Genomic DNA, 19578 nt, shown 5'->3' on the forward strand with positions numbered 1-19578 from the left:
TCATAAAGCAACATTAATTTCTTTGCGTGCTTTTTTATGGATTTAGAGCCTGGTGGTCACTTGCAGACTTGAAGAGCGTTGTGCCTGTCACATGACTGTCTGCAGGAGCCACTCTTCACGAAGAACTTCTTTTTCCTTTTTCCGCTGGCATTAATTAATACATCGATCCACACACATACGCACACACACACACCGTGTCTTGGTAAGGAAAATTGCCCGCCTGGGAGCGATGCGATGCGATGTACGAGCAGGAAAAAAAAAAAAAAATTTATCGTAAAAGGAAATTGGCTGTTTTTACCTTTGAGAGGCTGGCAAAATTCTCGTAAACAATTTGCACTTTTAATGAGCCAAAAGCCAAGTGTAACACACGCACAAGCACCAGCACACACTCGATAGCCGTTAAGATTCCGATCCGCTGTTTAATTAGTTGAAGCCGCTGCTTCTCAAGCACTTTGTTAGGTTTTTTTCTTTGTGTTTTTGGTTGATTCGATTACTTATTTTGTATTTGGTATTTTGTAAATCACCGAAATAAACGAAATGTACGCTTGCGTGCCTGCGACATCCGTTGTTGACCGACTGAGCGACGCTCGAGAACTGTTTTGTGCGCGCCTGTTGCGTTTATAGCGAGTGTTGGGTAGCACATACGATCGTAAGATCGTAAGATCGTAAGCCTATCGATAGCATAGTTGACTGGCTGTTATCGAAGTGAACCCAAACCAAAGCAAGCCGAACAACAGAAGCGTTTGCTTGTCGCTCCATTCCATTCGCTTGTGGTTGTCGCTTAAATTAAACTCGCAATTTGGCTTAAACCAGTTGGCTGCACGCACACTATGTGCCAGCATATGTACATATATAATTCATATCAATATGTCCACGCCTCGTCTGTGATTCGTGCGTTCGCCTGCCGATCGTTCAACTAAAATAATAGTAGCGCTTTACGCACACACACACATGCGCTGAGTTGGAAAAATTGCATTGGCAGTTATCTAATTGCTGGCTGGCATGCTAGAATGAAAAGCGCTGCGCTGCAAAAAGAAGCAAATAACACCATCTAGTATCGAAAGTATGTACTTCCAGCATGGCGCACGCACCATGGGATCGGCACTGGTGTTACCGTAGATACCCTACTTGCATATTCATGAGGCGCTCACGGCAGTTGGGCAGCTTAGCTTCGTGGGTAATTTAAAGGATATGCGGTTGACATCTTAATTTGGGGGCAGCAGTTTGCAGTTTGATATAAATAACATAAAAATACTGCTACATGTTACATTTTTTCTACCAAAAACAGAGGTTTTGGGTAAATATCACGTATACGCTAGGTGGGCGCAGGCAAAAGTGTGCTATTAAAGAGAAGCTATGTAAATCACTTACTTTAAACATTTGTGTCTCTAAGCTCTCGCCTTAGCACACTTTTTGCATATCCTGAGTCACGCTTAATTTGCATGATCCTACAAAATATTACGCATACGCCGTGTTGACAGCCCCAGGCAATTTATCGTAAACTATGCTCCAACTCACGAGATGATTTAGTGCGGATCACTTCATAAATCATATCCTGTAGCTCATGCGGAATTTCGACACGGCCAAATTGTTTGCCGCTTATTCTCTTTTTATGTCATAATTACAAAAGCCTGTTGGTCGCTACTTGGGCGAAATTGCTGGCGGAAAACGTTTAGGCGAACTGATTTATTTATTACAAACAGCATTACCGGGGGCATGTAAACAAAACCGAACTGGCGAACTGGAATTATTATCAACTCAACGCAGGCGGAATAGAAGCGGAAAAATGTCGAGGAGGAAATTGAGTCGAGCATGCAACCATCATTTCATGTGGGACGTGATTTAAGCAGAAATCAAAACATTATTAAATTGTTTACATGCAAATTCGATTGGAAAGCGTTGCTAAAGTGCCGTGGAAGATTTCCAAACACTGAACAAAAATTATTGAACTTTTAATAATTCATTCATTTATATATTATTAAAGTCTTTGCATAGCAAGGTAAATTTGTAGTTATGTGCAAAATGTTTTCAGCTATCTAACATATAATAATTTTTTTTTGTGGATATACAGAGGAACTATCATTTATTGCCATGCCTGGTTAATTGAGCTGATTGGCACACAGTGGCGCACTGAAAAGGGATTTCTAGCCTATAAAGATATAATCATTAGTAATTATTTCGAAAACAAAATGAGTCATGTTGTTTATTTTGTCTATATATGTATATATACTTATAACCCCTTTATTTATTTTCTCCACCCCTGAAAATCCATTCAGTGGCCTGCATTTACTTTTATTAGATTGTTCCGATACAAGCTGTTGTTGTCACTGGATTTTGTTTGTATTTGGCGACATTGACGCTATTGATAAGGCGTCATGAGAGTCGCCAGTGAGCGTAGGTAATAATTATATATAAATATTGTATTTAATTGTTGCAATCGAATGGGAAAGGTTATTTGGGCGGCAACAGAGCAGCAACAATTGACTAGTGACAACACTTTGGGTTTTTGGGTTGGGCAGTGATTAAAATATGTTATTGAGTTGGTAGAATCTCTATTTAAACAAATTTGTCGATTACCTTTACTTTCAATAACAGAAAAATATATTATCCATCGTGTTAAAAATATACTATTTTATGAAAATACTTAATATTACTTCTCTAAAACATCAAAATAAATACGTTCTAATTTTCTTTATATTTGAATGTTGTGAAACCGTTATATTTCTGAAATGGCAGCTTTTATTCTTAGGCAGCGATAAAAAGCTTACCAACTCGCAAGCTTACAAATTCGAGAGCTTTTTCAGTTAGTGGTGACATCTACGTATAATATATCGATAAGGAAAATCTGGTTAAATATCTTAAAAATCGAATAAGAAACTTTTAAAAATAAATGGTTAATAGTTTCTTATTAAGATTATTTAACTAGCAATAGCTAAAATAGAAATTCAACTTCAAAAATTGCAAAACAAGTCTTTATATAGATAAATTGTCAAATTTTAAAGAGTTCGAGCTAAGAGTTTTTCGCTGATCTTAAGAGAAGTTGTTTCTCTTAAAGTTTCCAATCGGAATGTTCTATTTCCATTCTGTTCCTTCAAAACAGCTGAGCGCCGAAACCTCTTTTTAAATAAACAAGTTTCATTGATGAAAAATCAAATTGGTGCTAAGTTTTTTTGCAAACTGATTGGCGTAGCGTTTTTCTTTGTCGTTTTTACTGTTGAAAATTGGCCAACTTGACATAAATTTGATATGCAGCTTACACAAGTTTTGGCTTCTTGAAATTCTACCTAACAAATTCGTTTAGCGGGTAAAATGCCAATTTGCTATGGCAGTGGGATAAAGAATGCGAAAATTCGCGTGGAATTAATCCCAAAAATCGCAATATTTCTACAAACTGTTTATTTTTCGTGGCATAAAGGCATTGCCAAATGATTTCTTGGATAAACAAATGCAGAAAAGATTTTTGATTTATGGAATTGCAGATACAATGATCATAAAATAAAATGGAAAAGCGCAATAAAGGTGCCATGTAATTTCGTTTCAGTTGCTTCAGTTCAACTATTCTACTTTGTATTCCCCATATCCAAATAAATTCACGACTTATCGTTTGAAGCTCAGATAAGAAGGAGTTGCCCTTCAAGTCAAGACTCAAATTTCAAACTGCGACTTAGTTTCTGGAAGAAAATCGATTTAGGGCAAATGGCTTTGCAAATTTATGACTCCCCTTCGAGCGACTTGTTGTGCAACTTGTATTTGTGATAAGAGAACCCTTTCCTTATAATTACCCAATATATTTGTATTTGTACGTTCAAAATCTGCGCAGTTGTAAACAGAGTCTATACACCCTCACACCTAAAATCGATCGAATACAAATCGCAAAATACAAACAACACCACAGTTTTTTTAATGGCACGGTGTCAGCAATTTTTCACTGTTGCCTGGTTGGTTTGTTTGTTAAACTTTATGACAAAATGCTAAAAATAAACTAGCAAACAAAGCGAAAATTGAGCGGCAGTAACTGAAACAACAACTGCGCTTTGTTTCCTGTGATTCGCAATAAATGCGAACAAAGAATGAGTTTTCAAAGAAACTGGCGACAAAGATACCCCACTTATCCTTGGAGTGTCCTTGAGAAATAGTTCGATAAGCGTAGAAGTTTTTCTGTAGATAGCAGTATAGCATTTATCTTATATGCAAGTATATTATTTAGTTATATTCAGTTGGTTCATCATTAAAGTTAACTGAACTGTTTATTGGTTTACTAACTGCCACCAAATTATCTTATCTCTACTTGGATACGATCACTTTCGGCTTAAAGGTGCAAAAAGGGCTTAAAGATTCAAACCCTGAGCCTTAGTTGTTTATTCCAGGCACGGGCCAGAAAGAGACAGCACTGGAGCGGCTGAAAGAGATGGCTATATAGACAAAAGGGCGCCTTGGCGAAAAAAAAAACAATATTCAAAGGCCGAACGATTGTGCAATCGCAAAATTCGTAGGCGGCATAAATCCATAAATAAACAATAAGTATGAATAAATAACCTGCTTGTTCGACAAACAGCGGACGGTAATTGCATATTAAAATGGGAATGGGGCTTACATGTTGGACGACAAGTGAAGAAATTCCAGTGGCGATGTAAATGTTAATGTTCCAGTCCCAGAGAATCGCTCTCTTTTCTTCTTCTTGTTGTTGTTGCGATCAGCCGGCTTTTGCGAAGAAAGTTTCTCGACTTCCACTTGTTGCTGCGATCGGACCTCTCGCTCGCACACTCTTCAGTTTCCTCGTTAATTCACAGGAAGTACGGAATTAAGGCCGAAAATATATTTATAAATGAAATGCAGGCGGCACACGAAACTTCGCCATCAATTTAGACACGACCTGCACTTTTGTTTTCTCGAGTCTTTTCACTTGCGTTGCGTTTCTATGAAATTGGGCATTCAAATTTAAATGCTATTAGCCGCAGAACACGAACACGAGAGAGAGCGGAGAGAAAGAGAGAAAGATCTCTCACTCGTCGCTGTTATTGTTATCACCTGAGTCGCGTACAGTGGCACCCCCACTTGAAGGTCCAAGCAACACTGAGCTTTTACAAGATATACAAAGTTTCACTGATATCGATTTAATACATTTAAGACTACATTTTACATTCACTGGATAAAAGAGTAAATAGTTGTGACTGACACCGAAAACAAAGCCAAGCTCCACTGTACGCTGTTCTCTCTTTCCGCGGATTTTATCGCTCACTCTTTTTGTTTTCAGTTCGCATAGTTTGCCTTGTTGTTGTTTCTGCCAGCGTAGCGTAGTTAACTTGAGCGGCAGCAACAACAACATCAGCCATACTTGTTGCTAAAAATAGAAGCGGCGGCGAGACAGAAACAGAAAACAGAAACAGCGCGGCAGAATAAAATATGAAAAGGCGCACAAATTGGAAAAAATTGTACACGACGGGCAACAAAAACAAGCAGAAAGTAACAAAAGGGAGGAGTAGTTACAACAACAACAACAGAGCTGCTGCTAAAATTTGTTAAATATCAGTGAAGAGAAAGGCGAGAAAGAAGATCGGCGAAGAAGGGAAATGCAACGCAAAACTGCAGTCAAAGAATTAGTTGGAATGATAGACTGGAAAGTGTTTCCAGTTTAGCAGGGAAAATTCGTCATGCCGAGCGAACAAGTGATTTTCCATGCATTTAATTACGGGCTGCATTTGAATTATTAATTTTTCCACTTCAAAATCACTAACTAAAAGAGAGCCGCTTTCTCTCTTTCCTCCACTCTCTCTTCTCTTAATGCACCAAAACTGCATTCACAATTCACGTTTTCCCAATATTCAGTCGACTTTAACCGCTGCCTTTGCTTTAATAGCTTTTAAAGGCAAATAGTTGCACATATGGAAAACGCCAGTTGTTGTTTTATTTTAGAATTCAGAATTGAGCACAAATACTAGATCGTACGACTAGCGAAAGCAGCAACAACTAACCAAGTGGCACGCACACACAAACACACACGTCGCTGATCAACCGCCGAACTAAATCGCGATGTGGATTATTGTGATAAACACCAATGCCATATATATGTATATTTTTGTTTTAATAAGAACTTGTGCCAAAACTCGCAGAAAAACCACGCGTTGCAATGATTCTAACAAAAAATGCCGCAATAAGTCAATTCCAAGCACGATCGCGACGAACGACGTCCGCACACCTCGAGAAATTCCAACAGACTGAAACTGAAACAAACAACGTACTCGTTACTCGCCACTCGCCCAAACATACAAAAAATATTTTCAAAAGAGAACAAAAAATAACCATAAAGAGCACATTTTAAGGCAGTCTCTTTTTACTCCCATGGGTGTTCTTCTCTTAGAAATGATTTGAACAGCTGATTTACATAAATAATAATAAGATCGCAAAATAAACAAATTAAGAAAAAACTTGATTTACTTTGTTATTAAACATTATTATATTATGCAGCTGTCTTAGATTTTAAATAAAAGTGTATGTTCATTAAAAGAGTAAATAGCTTTTAATACCTTCGCAGCTAGTTCTCTCAAAACAGATGTAGTAAACAGATTTTAATAATCACGTCGAATGAAATCATCATTTAAGTTGGTCAAGATCGGTCTTAAATTAAGCTAGTATTACAAATTGCCAATGCAGGATTAACTTTTGCGCCATGATTAATTCCGCTTTTCTTGTTTACTTTTGGAACTAATGCCACACAACGCCATTCCATTTATGATAAAGCGTGTTTGTTTGTGGAACTAATGCAGCGCCAATTGCCAGTTTTATAACACTTCTCTACTTTTTATGTTACATTTTACATTACATTTATGATAGTTATACCTTATATCAATATTTATACCAATATCTTTAGCCATTTTCTGCTCATATGTAGGGGAGGAGCCAGCAAAGAGCGAACTTCCCAAAAGGGGAATAAAAAGCAGGGAAATTTTTCGATGGTTTTTATATTCATTAATCGTTGTGTAAAAGGGTATACTAGACTCGTTAAAAACAGATATGATGACTTTTCAAATAATTTATAGTACACATAGAGGATTTTTTTAATGTTATAAAAATAATAAAATAATAAAAAATAATTTAATACTATTTAGTAATAATGACGATTTCGCAAGGATTCCAAGGATCTTTGGTTGGGAATTTCCCTCAAGAAGGCGTTTCAAACTTAAGAACACCCACCCCCAGTATTGTGCCACCCCTCCCCCACTTCGCCCACCCATTTTCACCCCTCTGCCGCTGCCGCAGTCGACGTCGCTGGGCGAAGGAAAGAGATAGCAAGTAGGAGAAAGGACAAAAGGAGAAACGGGTAGATGGGAAAGGGAGGGGGGAGGAGGAGGGAGTAGAGGAAAAGTGAGGCGGCAGCAAAAGTTGATTAGATGGATTTCGTTTGGTTTTTGTGTTTTTAATCACACACCAATTTCATTTATTAAATCTTCGCATCAGCATTTCATTTCTCGCATTCCCTCTCGCTTTCACATTCCCTCTTGCTGTCTCTCTCACTTGTGCAGTGCTTTTCTTGTTTGGCTTTGCGACGGCATTTGTGTTTTTTTTGTTTGCTGGCTTGGCCCTCTCTTTTTCTCACACTCCTGTTTGTTTGTTTTTTGTTTTCCCCTTCACTCATTGTCACGAGCAATTTCACTTGTGCACCCCCCCAACCACCACCACCCCCTCTCTCTGCTCCTCCGTTGGGCCAGGCGAAACTTTTTGCAAAATGAAATTGTTTTCGTATTAACAATTTCATTAAAATTAAATTACTTTTATTATGCCGAGAGAATCAGACGAACGAAAGGAGAAAAAAGCCAGCCTCCATTTCCCCTTCCCCTTCATCATTTCAGCCATTTTGGAGCCCCCCCTTCCACACCCCCCTTACAATAAACCAAAAGCTTGGCGTCTGTTTTCTTCAGCTGTCAAACAAATTAATTGCGCTTTTAATTAATTTCGCTGGCTTTACGAATGGGTAGATGGATTCTAAAGATCTTATAATATACAAAAAAAATTTATAGATATGTTTTAAATAAAAACCAAACTAAATTGTTAAGTAAAGAAAAGAAACGAAATTGTTTCGCTGTCGAAAAACACTTATTTCGTGCAATAAAATAAAAGAGCCACATAACGCCCGTCGTAAATAAGAAATTCGCCACTTATGTGCAGCCGTAACATAAATAAAATATCATAAATGCGATACACCATTTCCAAATAAATAACATTCCATATCCTTTTGGGCCGCTGCTCCTTGCACCGTAATTCTGTTTAGCCATTTATTTTATTTAGGCATTTCATAGAATGATTACCATGCCACACCGCCTTTTGCCCAAATGTTTGAAATGTTTGGAAGCTTTCTTGCCTCTTTTAGCCAAATGATGCGTAGGCCATAAAACCGAAAGGCCAACGATGGAGTCTTGGCCATTTGCTTAGGCGGTGGGCGTGGCTGCAGCCCCTTGCTCTGCCCATTGGCCAATAATAAATATACACTGACAAACTTGTGTTTAGTGTTTTTACATAATTACTATTTTGCCTGTATTCTTCAACGCATATTTAAAACATATTTTAAATACAAACTGTTTTAGCACTTATGAAATGGTTTTGAATATTTTATATATTATATTTCTATATTATATTTACTATTTTCTTGTGTGCCTGAAACGATTTTTGATGGCGCCAATAAATTTTCGAGGCTCCTTTCAAGCCCACGAATGCGAGTTGAAATGTCGCATCATAAATAAACGGGTATCGTTTTCAGGAGTCAGGTGATGAAGGAGTTGGGATACTGGAGGAAAACGTGTAAGGGATGGTTTTTGGGGATGAGAAACCGCAATGCAATTTGGTCCAAAAGAAGTTAATAACATTTCGACAAGCGAAAGGGCACTTCCGTTGATTTTTCAAGCGATTTTGTGCTTATAATATGAAAAGCGTAGGCAACATGATAAAGGGATTTTCAGACATTTCCTATGAAATGATACTAATGTACAATCTACAAATGTTTTAACCAAACTTCAAGTTTCTCGCTGAAGTATGAAGGGGGCTATTAATCGCCTCAAAACCCCCCAGCGACGCCCCTGCCACCTGCCATCTCGCTCCCCCATTTAGCGCTGTCCCTTTCGGGCGGCTATTCATTTTCGGAGGCTGCGCCATTTTGGCTTGGAAAATTTATAAACGTAATTGAGATGCCTTCGCCGCAGCAGCACATTTACCCCCCCAGCTCTAGCCACCCCCTGCCCCTCTCCACATTTCTTGCCACCCAACTGGCCGCACGTAAAATGCATTAACTGCTGCTGCTGGCCTCGTCCTGGTCCCGGATCAGGATGCGGATGCGGATGCGGATCCGGTTACAGTTACGGGTTTTCACTCCTGGCAAAAGTCCGAGGCACTCGCAATTTGGTTTTCGAAAAATAAGCAATTTGTAAATTGAAAACGCTCGTTCCAGGGGCCACCAAGTGAAAGGAGGGGGGGTTTCTGGGGGGAGGAGGAGCGTAACTGCAGTTACAGGCGGCCATTTACTACGTGGGCGTTGGCCAGGAGGGGCGTGGCAGGCTAGAACTGACTTCGCGGAAGCTGGAAATTAATTATTTGCCATTAGGGCTAAGTAGATGATATAAAAAGTGGCAGCAAAGCGTGCTCCAAACAGGGGACGAGGGTGTGGGGGCGGGGGGTGTTGGAAAAGCGGCGAGTGGAGTGGGGAAAATGGCTGGAAAAGTGGAGAGATGGCCGTGCTATTGAGGCGGTTTTCTGCCGGGTGGGGGGCTCAGCTCTGCAGGCAATTTAGACAGTCAAGTGCCCATATAAATTACATAAATTTTCCACCCAGGAACTGCCGGGCAGTGAGGAAAAGCTGGAAAAGGGATAATAAATAAGTACTTTAGTTGAAATGTTAGAAGACGCAGAAAGCCCAGGAGGGCCATTTGCTTAAGTTATTAGTGAGCGCTGCTCTAAGTAATTTTTGTAAAATTATAATTACACATTAGACTGTTCATAAACAATAAATTTGTTAGATTAATACAGCTTACCTTAATATATACAACTTTGTGACAAGCAAACGGATATAAACTCATTCAGCCAAAGTGGAAAATGCAACAGAGGCTAAAAACTAAAAGAAGTTTTGCAAGTTTACCAACTGCAGGAACCTCACCTGCCAAAAGGAGGAGGCGCAAGAAGCCGAGTGCCACGCCTTCTCTCTGGCGTCCAAAACGAATCCCAGACTCATCTATTATGAAGAAAGTAATTCCACTAAAACGAACCACCAACCAACCAGGAAAAGCGCCAAAAATGCAGTGGGAGTGGAAAATAAACACAATCAAAGAGGACAAAACAAAATTTAAGCCCAAAATGAAATGAAATTCGGATTGGAAATGAAACTAAAATACAAACTAATGATGGGGTAACGAAGTGGGGGAAGTGGGGCCACAATCCACGCCCTGCTGGGTGGCAAAGGAAGTTAGCTAACAATAGACAAAGTCATAAATCAGGGCGCCAATTTGCAGGCCTGACAGCCTTTCCCCCCAAAAAGGAAGGAGCGCCAGTGCAGGGGAGACACGTGGGAGAGCCCCAAGAAACTGAATAGTTATCCTGCACGCCCAAAATTCCAAATTCGAAACACTTAAAAAAATATTCTCTTTAAAAATGAACAAGTTTTCAGAACTAGATTATAGTAATGAAACTGAAATATGTTCTATATATATATTAAGAGTATTTACATCATAAAGATGTAAAGTACTTGCATTTAAAAGATACAAAGAATCGTATATCATCTTAATATTAAGATAATGTTCTAACTAGTTCTGGCATAAAAAGGATTCAGTTTAGATTTGTGCAGAAATTAGGACAGTGCATTCGAGGGGGAAGAATAGGGACAGCGGGAGGGCACAAATTCATTTCGTAATTGTGGCCAAAGAGCCAGGGGGCAAGAACGGGGAAGGGGAAGTGAAGGGGCGTGGACGGGGGCGAAGGACAGCTAGAGGAGCCCATTCAGGCAAACAATAATAAATGGGATCCAAGATGGCGTCACTGGGATTGGGAACTGCTATTATACGGGGTGTTTTTTTTGTTTTTTTTGGGGGGTGGAAACAAAAAGGGGGGGCGGCCACAACAATGATGCCCCATAATAAATTAACTGAAATTCACTTAGTTATTTATTTTTTTGCCCACGATGAGAAATTAATCTAAATAAATTGAGTTGTCAAGTGGGGCAAAAAAAAAAGAAGAGAAGAGAAAAAGTTCGGCAAAGGGGGAGGGGTAAAAAATGATATGCCAAATAAATACGAACGGTGAGTAATCGTTTTCTTATTGTTACTGCTGTAGTATCCACTTGCTCCTGCTCTTCTTCTTTCTCTTTCTCTTACACTTTCCCGAAGAACACCCAAAGCACAAAAGCTTCGTCTTCCTCTTCCCGCAGCCCCCATTTCTTCCCGCATCCCCTCCCACACACACACATTCACCACACTTAACGATGAAAATCCAATTTAAGGCTGCCTCAGTTGTTTGCGCTCTCTTTCCTCCCCCCTCGGGGCTAGTCCCGTCTCTTTCGCTCGCCTTCGCCTTGCCACCTAAATAAAGTGTAATAAAATAAAGTAGATAGGGATAAGAGTAGATAGGGATATTAGGAACACGAGAGCCCTCTTCCACGTTTCTGCTACTGCTACTGCTACTGCTTCTGTTTTTGTTTTTGCAGCTCTCCATGCCGAAAATTCAATTTCCACAATGAAAATGCGCGAGAAAATTGTCTTGTATGCCGGAGAAAGAGCAAACGAGAGAGAGAGAGAGAGAGCGCGTGTGAGAAAGCGGGGGTTGGGTGAGCGAGCGAGATGGGTATATATGTCTCGAAATAACTGTGCTTTGGTTTGTTGACAGCGCGGCGCATGCGCGAGCGCAAAAAATAACGGGAAATGGCAAAGGCGGCGCTTAGGGGCATCATCCCCATACCTCTCCACCTCCATCTCTTTCCCACCCGCAGCCATCTTTCTGTCGACGCAGATCTAATTTGCAGCCGACTGCGCTGTCGACGTTGCGACTGCGACAAGCACCGTTAGATCATTCGCATTCTGACGTTTCACGCGGTCGGTTGAACACCATCTCCACTATATATACATGCCATAAAGATCATACTAAATTGCCTCGAAAATCCCGAGAAAAATACGTATTAACCAACTGGATTAAATGACACTTGGCAATCGCTAAAGGCAACTTTTCCGTCGGCAAAACGGGTGCTGCTGCCTACCAGGCTGGAAAAACTGAAAACTCCTTGAAAACAAGCATATCCTTTAAGTGCTACGTGTGTGTGTATTTAACCCAAAACTAACTACCTTTTGCGGCCTATTAGCTCCGAGATTGAGCGTGTAATTTGTAGAGGCATCTTTAACTTTTACCCAACATCCTTTGTGACTCAAGCCCACGTATCCTTGTTAAGAACTTTGGACCAAACTTCCTGGCAAGTGTTTACACGCTCGGGAAAACTTTCGCACCTTTGTCTTACGCGAGTTCGTTCTGTGAAAATTGCGAAAAACTTCAACTCAAACAGAGCGCAGCGCTGAAAAGCCAAAAAACCAAAAAGCGACAAGGGATTTTCTTCTGTGACACGCTTGAAGTATTGCTGCCAAAATTTTCACGGACGGTAATAAGGTAATATCTCAGTGCCTTAACAAAAAACTATTATTTTTAAAATTAATATAGTTATAATTATTATTTAAATATATATTCAAAAGGTCTAAGAACGTTTTGATAGAATTCTTTGGCATACACAAACATCTGATTCAAAAGATAATCCTGAACCTCCCATTCAATTCACAGCACACTGTGCTTATAATTTATTTAGACGCTTTTAATTTGCATTAAGCAAACTTCCTAATGAGTTCCAGTGTGATAAGAATCTCGGCTTTCGACAGTCCTGAATCCTGAGTCCTGGAGTGTGTGTTTTGTGAGCCAGATGCGAAGTGTTTGGCTAAAGTGTTTGTGCCGATGCCTTTCCTGTGAGAAATCGCACAAAACTCGTGAAGCACTTGAAGTGCCAATGAAGAATGAAAAAAGCGCCGATTGGAGGCGAAAAAAGAATTAAAACCAAAATTGGTGTATGCATAAAGGATTCGGCGGCAGCAAGGATCCAAAAGGAGTTTACTGCCAAAGCAAAGGAGCAAACCGAAGGGGGGAATGTTCGGTTGAAAACTCGCCGCTTAATTGAAGACAGACCAAAAGTTGATCACTCCGCAAATGCAGTTTGAATAATTGATGGTAATTAAGAGTCGAAAAAAAGAGGAGACAGCTCGTGGATTCGGATTCCGATTCCGATTCTGAATCCCCATGTGCGCAAAGGAGATGGAGCAAGGGTACAAAATCAATGGCAAATAATTCGCCAAAGAGCGGACCAAAAAAAAAAAAGGGAAAAACGTGGGGAAAACGAAGTTTCAAATTAAATTGATCAACCGCAAATTAATTGGCAGCCATGCAAACGTTCAACGCTCCACTGCATGCCACGCCCACGACAGGGGCGTTGGGTGGCGCACAGGAGCTGGGATGGTGGAGGGGGGGAGGAGGGTGACTGGCTCCACATAGGAGTCAATTGGAGTTGACGAACGGTTTTCCATTCGTCGCCAAGTTTTGTTCGATTCGTTCAACTCAATTAGGGAAGCATGGGTGGCGTTTGGAAAAAAGGGGGGAAAGCGCAGTGAAATGGGCACTAAAAGGGGGTTGAAAAGGGGGCTGGGGATTGGAGGGTAGGGGGCTTGGTGCGTTAGGAGCGCATACAAATAAAATACAATTTGGCATATTTAAATTAGCAAATGGAATTACCGCAGAGAACGTTAGTTGAAGGAGGTTAGTTCGGCCATGTTTATTGATTGCTTGATTGAATTGAACATCGAATTGGTGAATGCTCCAAATTGATGGATACATTGGGGCCCACACAATTTCATCGATGCTTTCAGTATGCAAATGTCAACGTACTTCTAAGTAAATAGTGCTGAAATCATTTTTAATAACCACAATAATCATCAGAATTCATTGATGTACATATATCGTAATGATAATTCGATAATTAAAACTAATAATCTGTATATGGCATATTCATTTGATTTCGTCAGCGTTCTCATAGAAAATGTCATATCCCACTTTAATTTACCCTTACGTTTCCCAATCACTTAACGACCCCCCACAGAGCTTAATAAATATATAGGGTACCAACAGCTCCCGTCCCCTTGCCCAAATGCAATGCACAAAACAATTTGCTTTAATTAAACAGAAAATTCAATCAAAATATTTATAAAACAAGAAAACCAAGTCAGTAGGGGGGTGATCAACACATTTTCCTCCCCATGCGGGCGCCCCGAAGATGACGATATACCATACTATATAGTATATATAGTATATAGCGTATGTGCCGCACTAATTGAAGGGTTAGCTTTTGGAATCGGCACCGTTTGGCTTTCGAGTTTGGATAAGCTGGCGACGACACTTGGACACGAAAAACTGGCGGGGGTGCATCACGGCTGGCTAATTCAATTTACGCTCATTTTTTGCAGTGCACCCAGCAGATGGGTGGGTGGCACTGCGGCCAAATGCACGGCATCATTTCGGTGCGATTTACACTGCGATTCTGACTCTGATTCGCTGATTCGCTGATTCTAGGCGCGAGCCAATTGACACAATCAAATTCGAACCTCGCAAATTCGCTTAATGCGCCGCGAGACAAAAACAAAAGCAGCAAAAATGTGGAAAAATATGGGAAAAAGGAAAAAGCTCAACCAAAACTGCAATCATGTGGGAGACTTGTTTGGGGGCATATGCAAATGGTTTGACTAGACAGTGGAGATTCCAAAAACATGGATGATGAATCATCAACTAAAATACAGCATTTTCAATATTTTAAGTGGATAGTTCACAACTCTAAGCTGCTGTAAAATAAATATAATAATGAAAAATATTTCCCCCACCTGGAGGCTCCACTGTATCCATCGTGTCAAAGCCCACTCCAAGTTGGATCATCAGTGGCAGACTGCGCCAGTTTAGTTTGATTACGTCGGACGGACAGGCAGACGGGCAGATTTCTAAAAACGGATGCACTTTACTTCGGTGGCAAAAGTGATAACCTCATCGCTGGACGACCAGCTTACCGCCACCCACATCCACCTCCTCCTCCTCCACCATTACCATATCATCTCACCTCAGTGGGAAATTATCGCGCTTTCGGTTTGGGGGCAAAAACAAAAAACTAGGAAAACTAGGAAAACGAGGAAAACTAGTGTGCTAAACGAGTGTGTGGGTGGGGCGGTGGGCAATTTCGCAAATGCGTTTAAGTGGCTCTAATGCCAGCGGGACGGGGCTTTGGAGCAGGGTAGCGCACGTGGATATGCCCATGGATGTGATATCCACAAGCGGAGGCACTGCCTCTGCTCTGGCTGCAAATCATCCCACTTCCCAGCGATGCACTGCACTGCACTCTTGCGAATCTGTGTTTCTGCGTCTCGTCGCGATTTGGAGAACCGAGATTCGAGCGGCCGATAAGTCCATTAGTGCAACTGCCCCTGAATGAAAGCAGGTCGGTGGTCAGCTTGTTTCTGACCTTCAAGGGGCTGCAAAAATGCAGGAAAAGTGCCGCAAAATATGACTGTCTTCTAAACTTCTAGCTTTTATAGTATTTTTAAAGAATTTTGTTTAAAGCCTTACAAGTTATTTGACAAATATTTCTATTGGAGCCAATGGAAAGTTTGTACAAAGATTGCTTTCTTTTCTTTATTGAATTCTTTATTGAAATGTAGACCATATAATACTTGACCATTCTCTTCCTCTGTTTACCCCTTTGCCCATCGCCCATCGAGAGGCATCGCTTCTGGGTGTTGCACTTGCTGATTGACTTGTGTTTCCATTTTTAATTTGGTTAATTCAAATTAATCAAGCGACAGTTGATAATTCCTGCGTGTTTTTTTCTCGTTTTCGCTGGCACAGCGAAGTGCATTTGTTGCATGGAAAGTGCATTGGCATTGGCGTCCAGACTCATCCATATTCATGTGCATCCAATGTTGAATGTTGTTGGGCTTTCCGTTGTCCAGACGCATTGCATTTCCCACTTTGTTGTTTGCTCAATTAATGCAATTGCTCGTTTTGTCTCCACGCCGTTGTTGTTGTTGTTGTTGTTGTTACTGTTGTCATTCGTGACATTATTAATTTATATTTATATTACTTTTTATAGCTGCAGCTGTTGCATAATGCCCTCAGCATTTGTCGCTGCTGCCGCTGCAGCAAATTGCATTATATTCTGATGCGTTTTAATTAATTTTGAGTTAATTTCGTATTTTATTTTGTGCACTTGTGGAAAGGCCTATGGAAATAAAGTCGAATTCAGCTGTGATTGCATTGAAAATACCATTTTTGGGGCGAATAATAAATGTGCTTTTAGGATGAAATCTATATTTTCTACAAATTTTTCGTTTGTATTCTCTTTTAATAAAACAGTTTAAGAGCCATTAAACGGAGTGGTTCCGAACGATTTTAGACCATTCAAGCTGGCTCCTCCAACATCCCTTCGCCACCTAATGCAATTTGGCGAACACTGCATCCACATCCACATCCGCTGCTGTGCTCCCCCCTCCTCCTCCTCCGTCCACCTAAAGTCCCCTCCAAATCGTAATCCTCCCGCTCTGATTGAATTTCCCCGTTTTTGGCGACGGCTCGTGGCAGAAACTAGCGCAAGCCTCCATTGCTAAACCCCATGTCCGAGGACCGACTGGACAACAAAGGCTTACCACACAGATTTCCACCAATCTGCAGGCCCTTCTACTCCCAGTCCCATCCCTCCCTTTAGCATTTTCCATCCGTTTCCCTGCACTGTGAAAAACTAACTAAAGCTATTAAATCACTTTCATTTCCTTAGGTGTTTCATAGAATTCACATGTATTTAGAGCATTTAGATTGAAGGATCTATGCTACAAACAATATATTTTCCTTGAGGAGTATATAAAATTTTAAAATATTTCAAAATAAAAAAACTTGCTTGGAATTTTTCCATGTGCACTTCGTTTTCACTTGGCGTTTTAGGGAGCGCAGTCCAATCGAAATCGTTGCGCTGTTTAGTGCGCACTTAATTGAATTTCGCGTGTGCTGCTCCAACATCCACACACAGATACCCACGCACACACACGCCAGCACCCGCACACAGATACACACACACAGAACACACTGGCACACAGCGAGTTGTGTTGCATTGTCTAGGCCACAAACATTGCCAAGTGCATTTCGTGCAATTGGATAATTGCATTTGGCTTGGCGTCGCCAGTTTGCCGGCTGCAGCGACAGTTGCCACACCAATTGCAACTGCAACACCAACAGCAAAACCTGCAACAGCAGCAACACCTGCAACAACTCCACTTCAGGTGGGGAAATTCGCAGGTGATGACAATTAGCTGGTTCGGCCCAAAAGTAGACACTTTAAGTGGAGTTGGGAAACGTTCACGAATATTAAAAAAACAACTTTTGTCAGAAAATGAGTAAGGAACAGAATATTATAAAGTACAGTGTTTAATTCTTTAAGTAGTTCACTGTGGAGCATAAGGTGTTGGAGCAATACCCATAAACTGATTCACTGCTATTGGGGGCTCAATGAATTGATTATAATACAAGTCTGGGTTAAGCACCATCGGAGGATCTTGTTTTTTCGACCCTCTTTTCGAGATGGTTTCAACTTCGCTTTCTTCCGAATCATTCGACCAGGGGTCATCGATTTCACTTGGTGGCCAATATCGTTTACCACTAAAACCGATGTCTTCCCATTGGAAAAATCCATTGCATTTGGAAATACACTCCTCCAGGGTACGATAATAGTTGCCGCCCACTGTGCAACCCCTTGTCTTGAACCTTTTGCATTGGTTTTCTGCGACTACATAAGTATATCCTTTGATTCTCTGGTCGCATTTCCCATCCACAATTGGCTTAGAAACACAGTCGGCTAAAAAGATTTTGCCAATTACATTGAAGATCTTAAGTGAATTGATTGCTTACCCTTCGTTTGGGCAAGTACATAGACTATTAGGAAAGTTATGACCATTAACTTCGTCTCCATTGCTCAGCTTTCAAACGACTAAAAATTGTCACCTGCGATAAAGCATTTATAACTCACTTTGCCTTTAATGACGATGTGCTTTTCTATGTTTATATTAACATAAATTAGTGAAAGATCAGTTTTAATAACTATAACAAAATATAGGAGCTTGCTGTTAATTAAGGCATAGGAATATATCAAATAATATGAAATGTAAACTGTACGCAGTTAATAAATAGTATTAAAACAAGTATTAAACAAGTATTTTCAATCAAATTTATTGGTACATCAGCAAGAGCTTAAAAATCCAGCGGATTTCATAAAACATGAAAACATCAGTAAAAACTGCGACCAGAGATCTGCGGCTTCACTCCAGATATCAAAGACTCCGTTTTCTTCAGGTTTCCTAGAGTCCTTGCACTTCGCATAGCACGCATCCTTGCTACCGAAAAAGTTGCCAGTTACCTTACAGGCCTTCACCCTGAACTTCTTGCATCTGTTTGTACGGACTTCATAGGTATACCCTTTAATTTGCTGTCCGCAATTGCCGGTCACATTTGGTTCAGACCTACATATGGCTAAAAGTAGGAGTTTCTAGAGTTAAAATGAATATTTCTTAGTTAAGTTTGCACTTACGTTCCTTATCCCCAAGACAAAGCTCACTTAAGACACATATTAGTAGAAACCAAGAGAGTAATTTCATTTTGAATATATGAAGTGTTACTTTCAGCTGCTCACCAATGACTGAAAATTTCAACTCCAGGTATTATGTGGATATAGACCCCATTAGGTGCGGTTAATAAAATGTTATGAATATATAATGTGCACTTTAGTAAAATACAAACCAATTATTTTGCGAATTATAATAAACTCAATTTAATTTAGTATTCTTGGGCATTGCTCATTTTATTTTTTCCATCGAATGCATTTATTTGTCAACTATTTTACAGAACTTGACTTATCAATTGTTTTATCAATTTGCTGGCCTGTTCGAAAACCGTTTCGTGAAAGAAACTGAATGGACTGGCGCTAAAAGTGAGCGGAGGTTTGCATTTGGCCTCACAGGCCGCCTTGTCGGTGAAGAAATTTCCCGAAATCGTGCAACCTTGGGTTTCATGGATTACGCAACGGGTTCTCGCACTCGAATAGGTATACCCTATAAAAGGCTCGCCACAAAATCCCTCTGGCAGGGGATCCATGTAGCATTGGACTAAACAAGCGAAAGTATATGATATATTATTATAGATTAGGAAAAGTGCTTAAGTAACACTTACGATCCGTCTTTTGTTGGGCAACGCAACTTGCGATGAACATCAAGGATAGCAGTGCCACAAACTTCATTTTCTCGACTATTTTTTACACAATCTTCTGGTGATGTTTCAAAATGACTAAAGTGAACAGTGTAACTGGGCTGTACTTATTGCCAAAATCTAATAAGTTCAGTTTACCTTATACTAAGGTTCGTCATAAAATAAACGTATTTGCACCTTAATTGCTTCACTGCATTGAAGGTGTAAAAAGCGGCAATAAAAGGTTTTAATAAATATTTA

General features: G+C 40.2%; 5 protein-coding genes across 5 annotated transcripts in view; 1 reads left to right on the forward strand and 4 right to left on the reverse strand.

The window, feature by feature from the left end:
• Positions 1–6207, reverse strand: part of LOC120443812 (cGMP-dependent protein kinase, isozyme 2 forms cD5/T2) — a 30189-nt gene extending 23982 nt beyond the window's left edge. The window contains exons 1-2 of the mRNA XM_039623152.1: positions 5973–6207; positions 4595–4916 (exon numbers count right to left, since the gene is read on the reverse strand). The gene's annotated coding sequence lies outside the window, so the exon portion shown is untranslated. The remainder of the gene's footprint in view (positions 1–4594; positions 4917–5972) is intronic.
• Positions 6208–12060: 5853 nt separating this feature from the next.
• The window catches only part of LOC120458251 (homeobox protein aristaless), a 30447-nt gene continuing 22929 nt past the window's right edge, over positions 12061–19578 (forward strand). The window contains exon 1 of the mRNA XM_039645840.2: positions 12061–12624. The gene's annotated coding sequence lies outside the window, so the exon portion shown is untranslated. The remainder of the gene's footprint in view (positions 12625–19578) is intronic.
• Positions 17501–18106, reverse strand: LOC120458252. Its single transcript, XM_039645841.1, has 2 exons — positions 17989–18106; positions 17501–17935 (listed from the first exon to the last, which is right to left on the reverse strand). Exons 1-2 carry the CDS (start codon positions 18047–18049, stop codon positions 17526–17528), a joined length of 471 nt encoding a protein of 156 aa, XP_039501775.1. The 5' UTR covers positions 18050–18106; the 3' UTR covers positions 17501–17525.
• LOC120458253 (kunitz-type serine protease inhibitor homolog beta-bungarotoxin BF B2 chain) lies at positions 18291–18806 on the reverse strand. Its single transcript, XM_039645842.1, has 2 exons — positions 18665–18806; positions 18291–18606 (listed from the first exon to the last, which is right to left on the reverse strand). The coding sequence occupies exons 1-2, from the start codon at positions 18729–18731 to the stop codon at positions 18317–18319; spliced, it is 357 nt and encodes a 118-aa protein (XP_039501776.1). The 5' UTR covers positions 18732–18806; the 3' UTR covers positions 18291–18316.
• LOC120458254 lies at positions 18912–19462 on the reverse strand. Its single transcript, XM_039645843.2, has 2 exons — positions 19303–19462; positions 18912–19238 (listed from the first exon to the last, which is right to left on the reverse strand). Exons 1-2 carry the CDS (start codon positions 19367–19369, stop codon positions 18973–18975), a joined length of 333 nt encoding a protein of 110 aa, XP_039501777.1. The 5' UTR covers positions 19370–19462; the 3' UTR covers positions 18912–18972.

This window comes from Drosophila santomea, chromosome 2L (assembly GCF_016746245.2).
Source record: "Drosophila santomea strain STO CAGO 1482 chromosome 2L, Prin_Dsan_1.1, whole genome shotgun sequence".
Classification (NCBI taxonomy): domain Eukaryota; kingdom Metazoa; phylum Arthropoda; class Insecta; order Diptera; family Drosophilidae; genus Drosophila; species Drosophila santomea.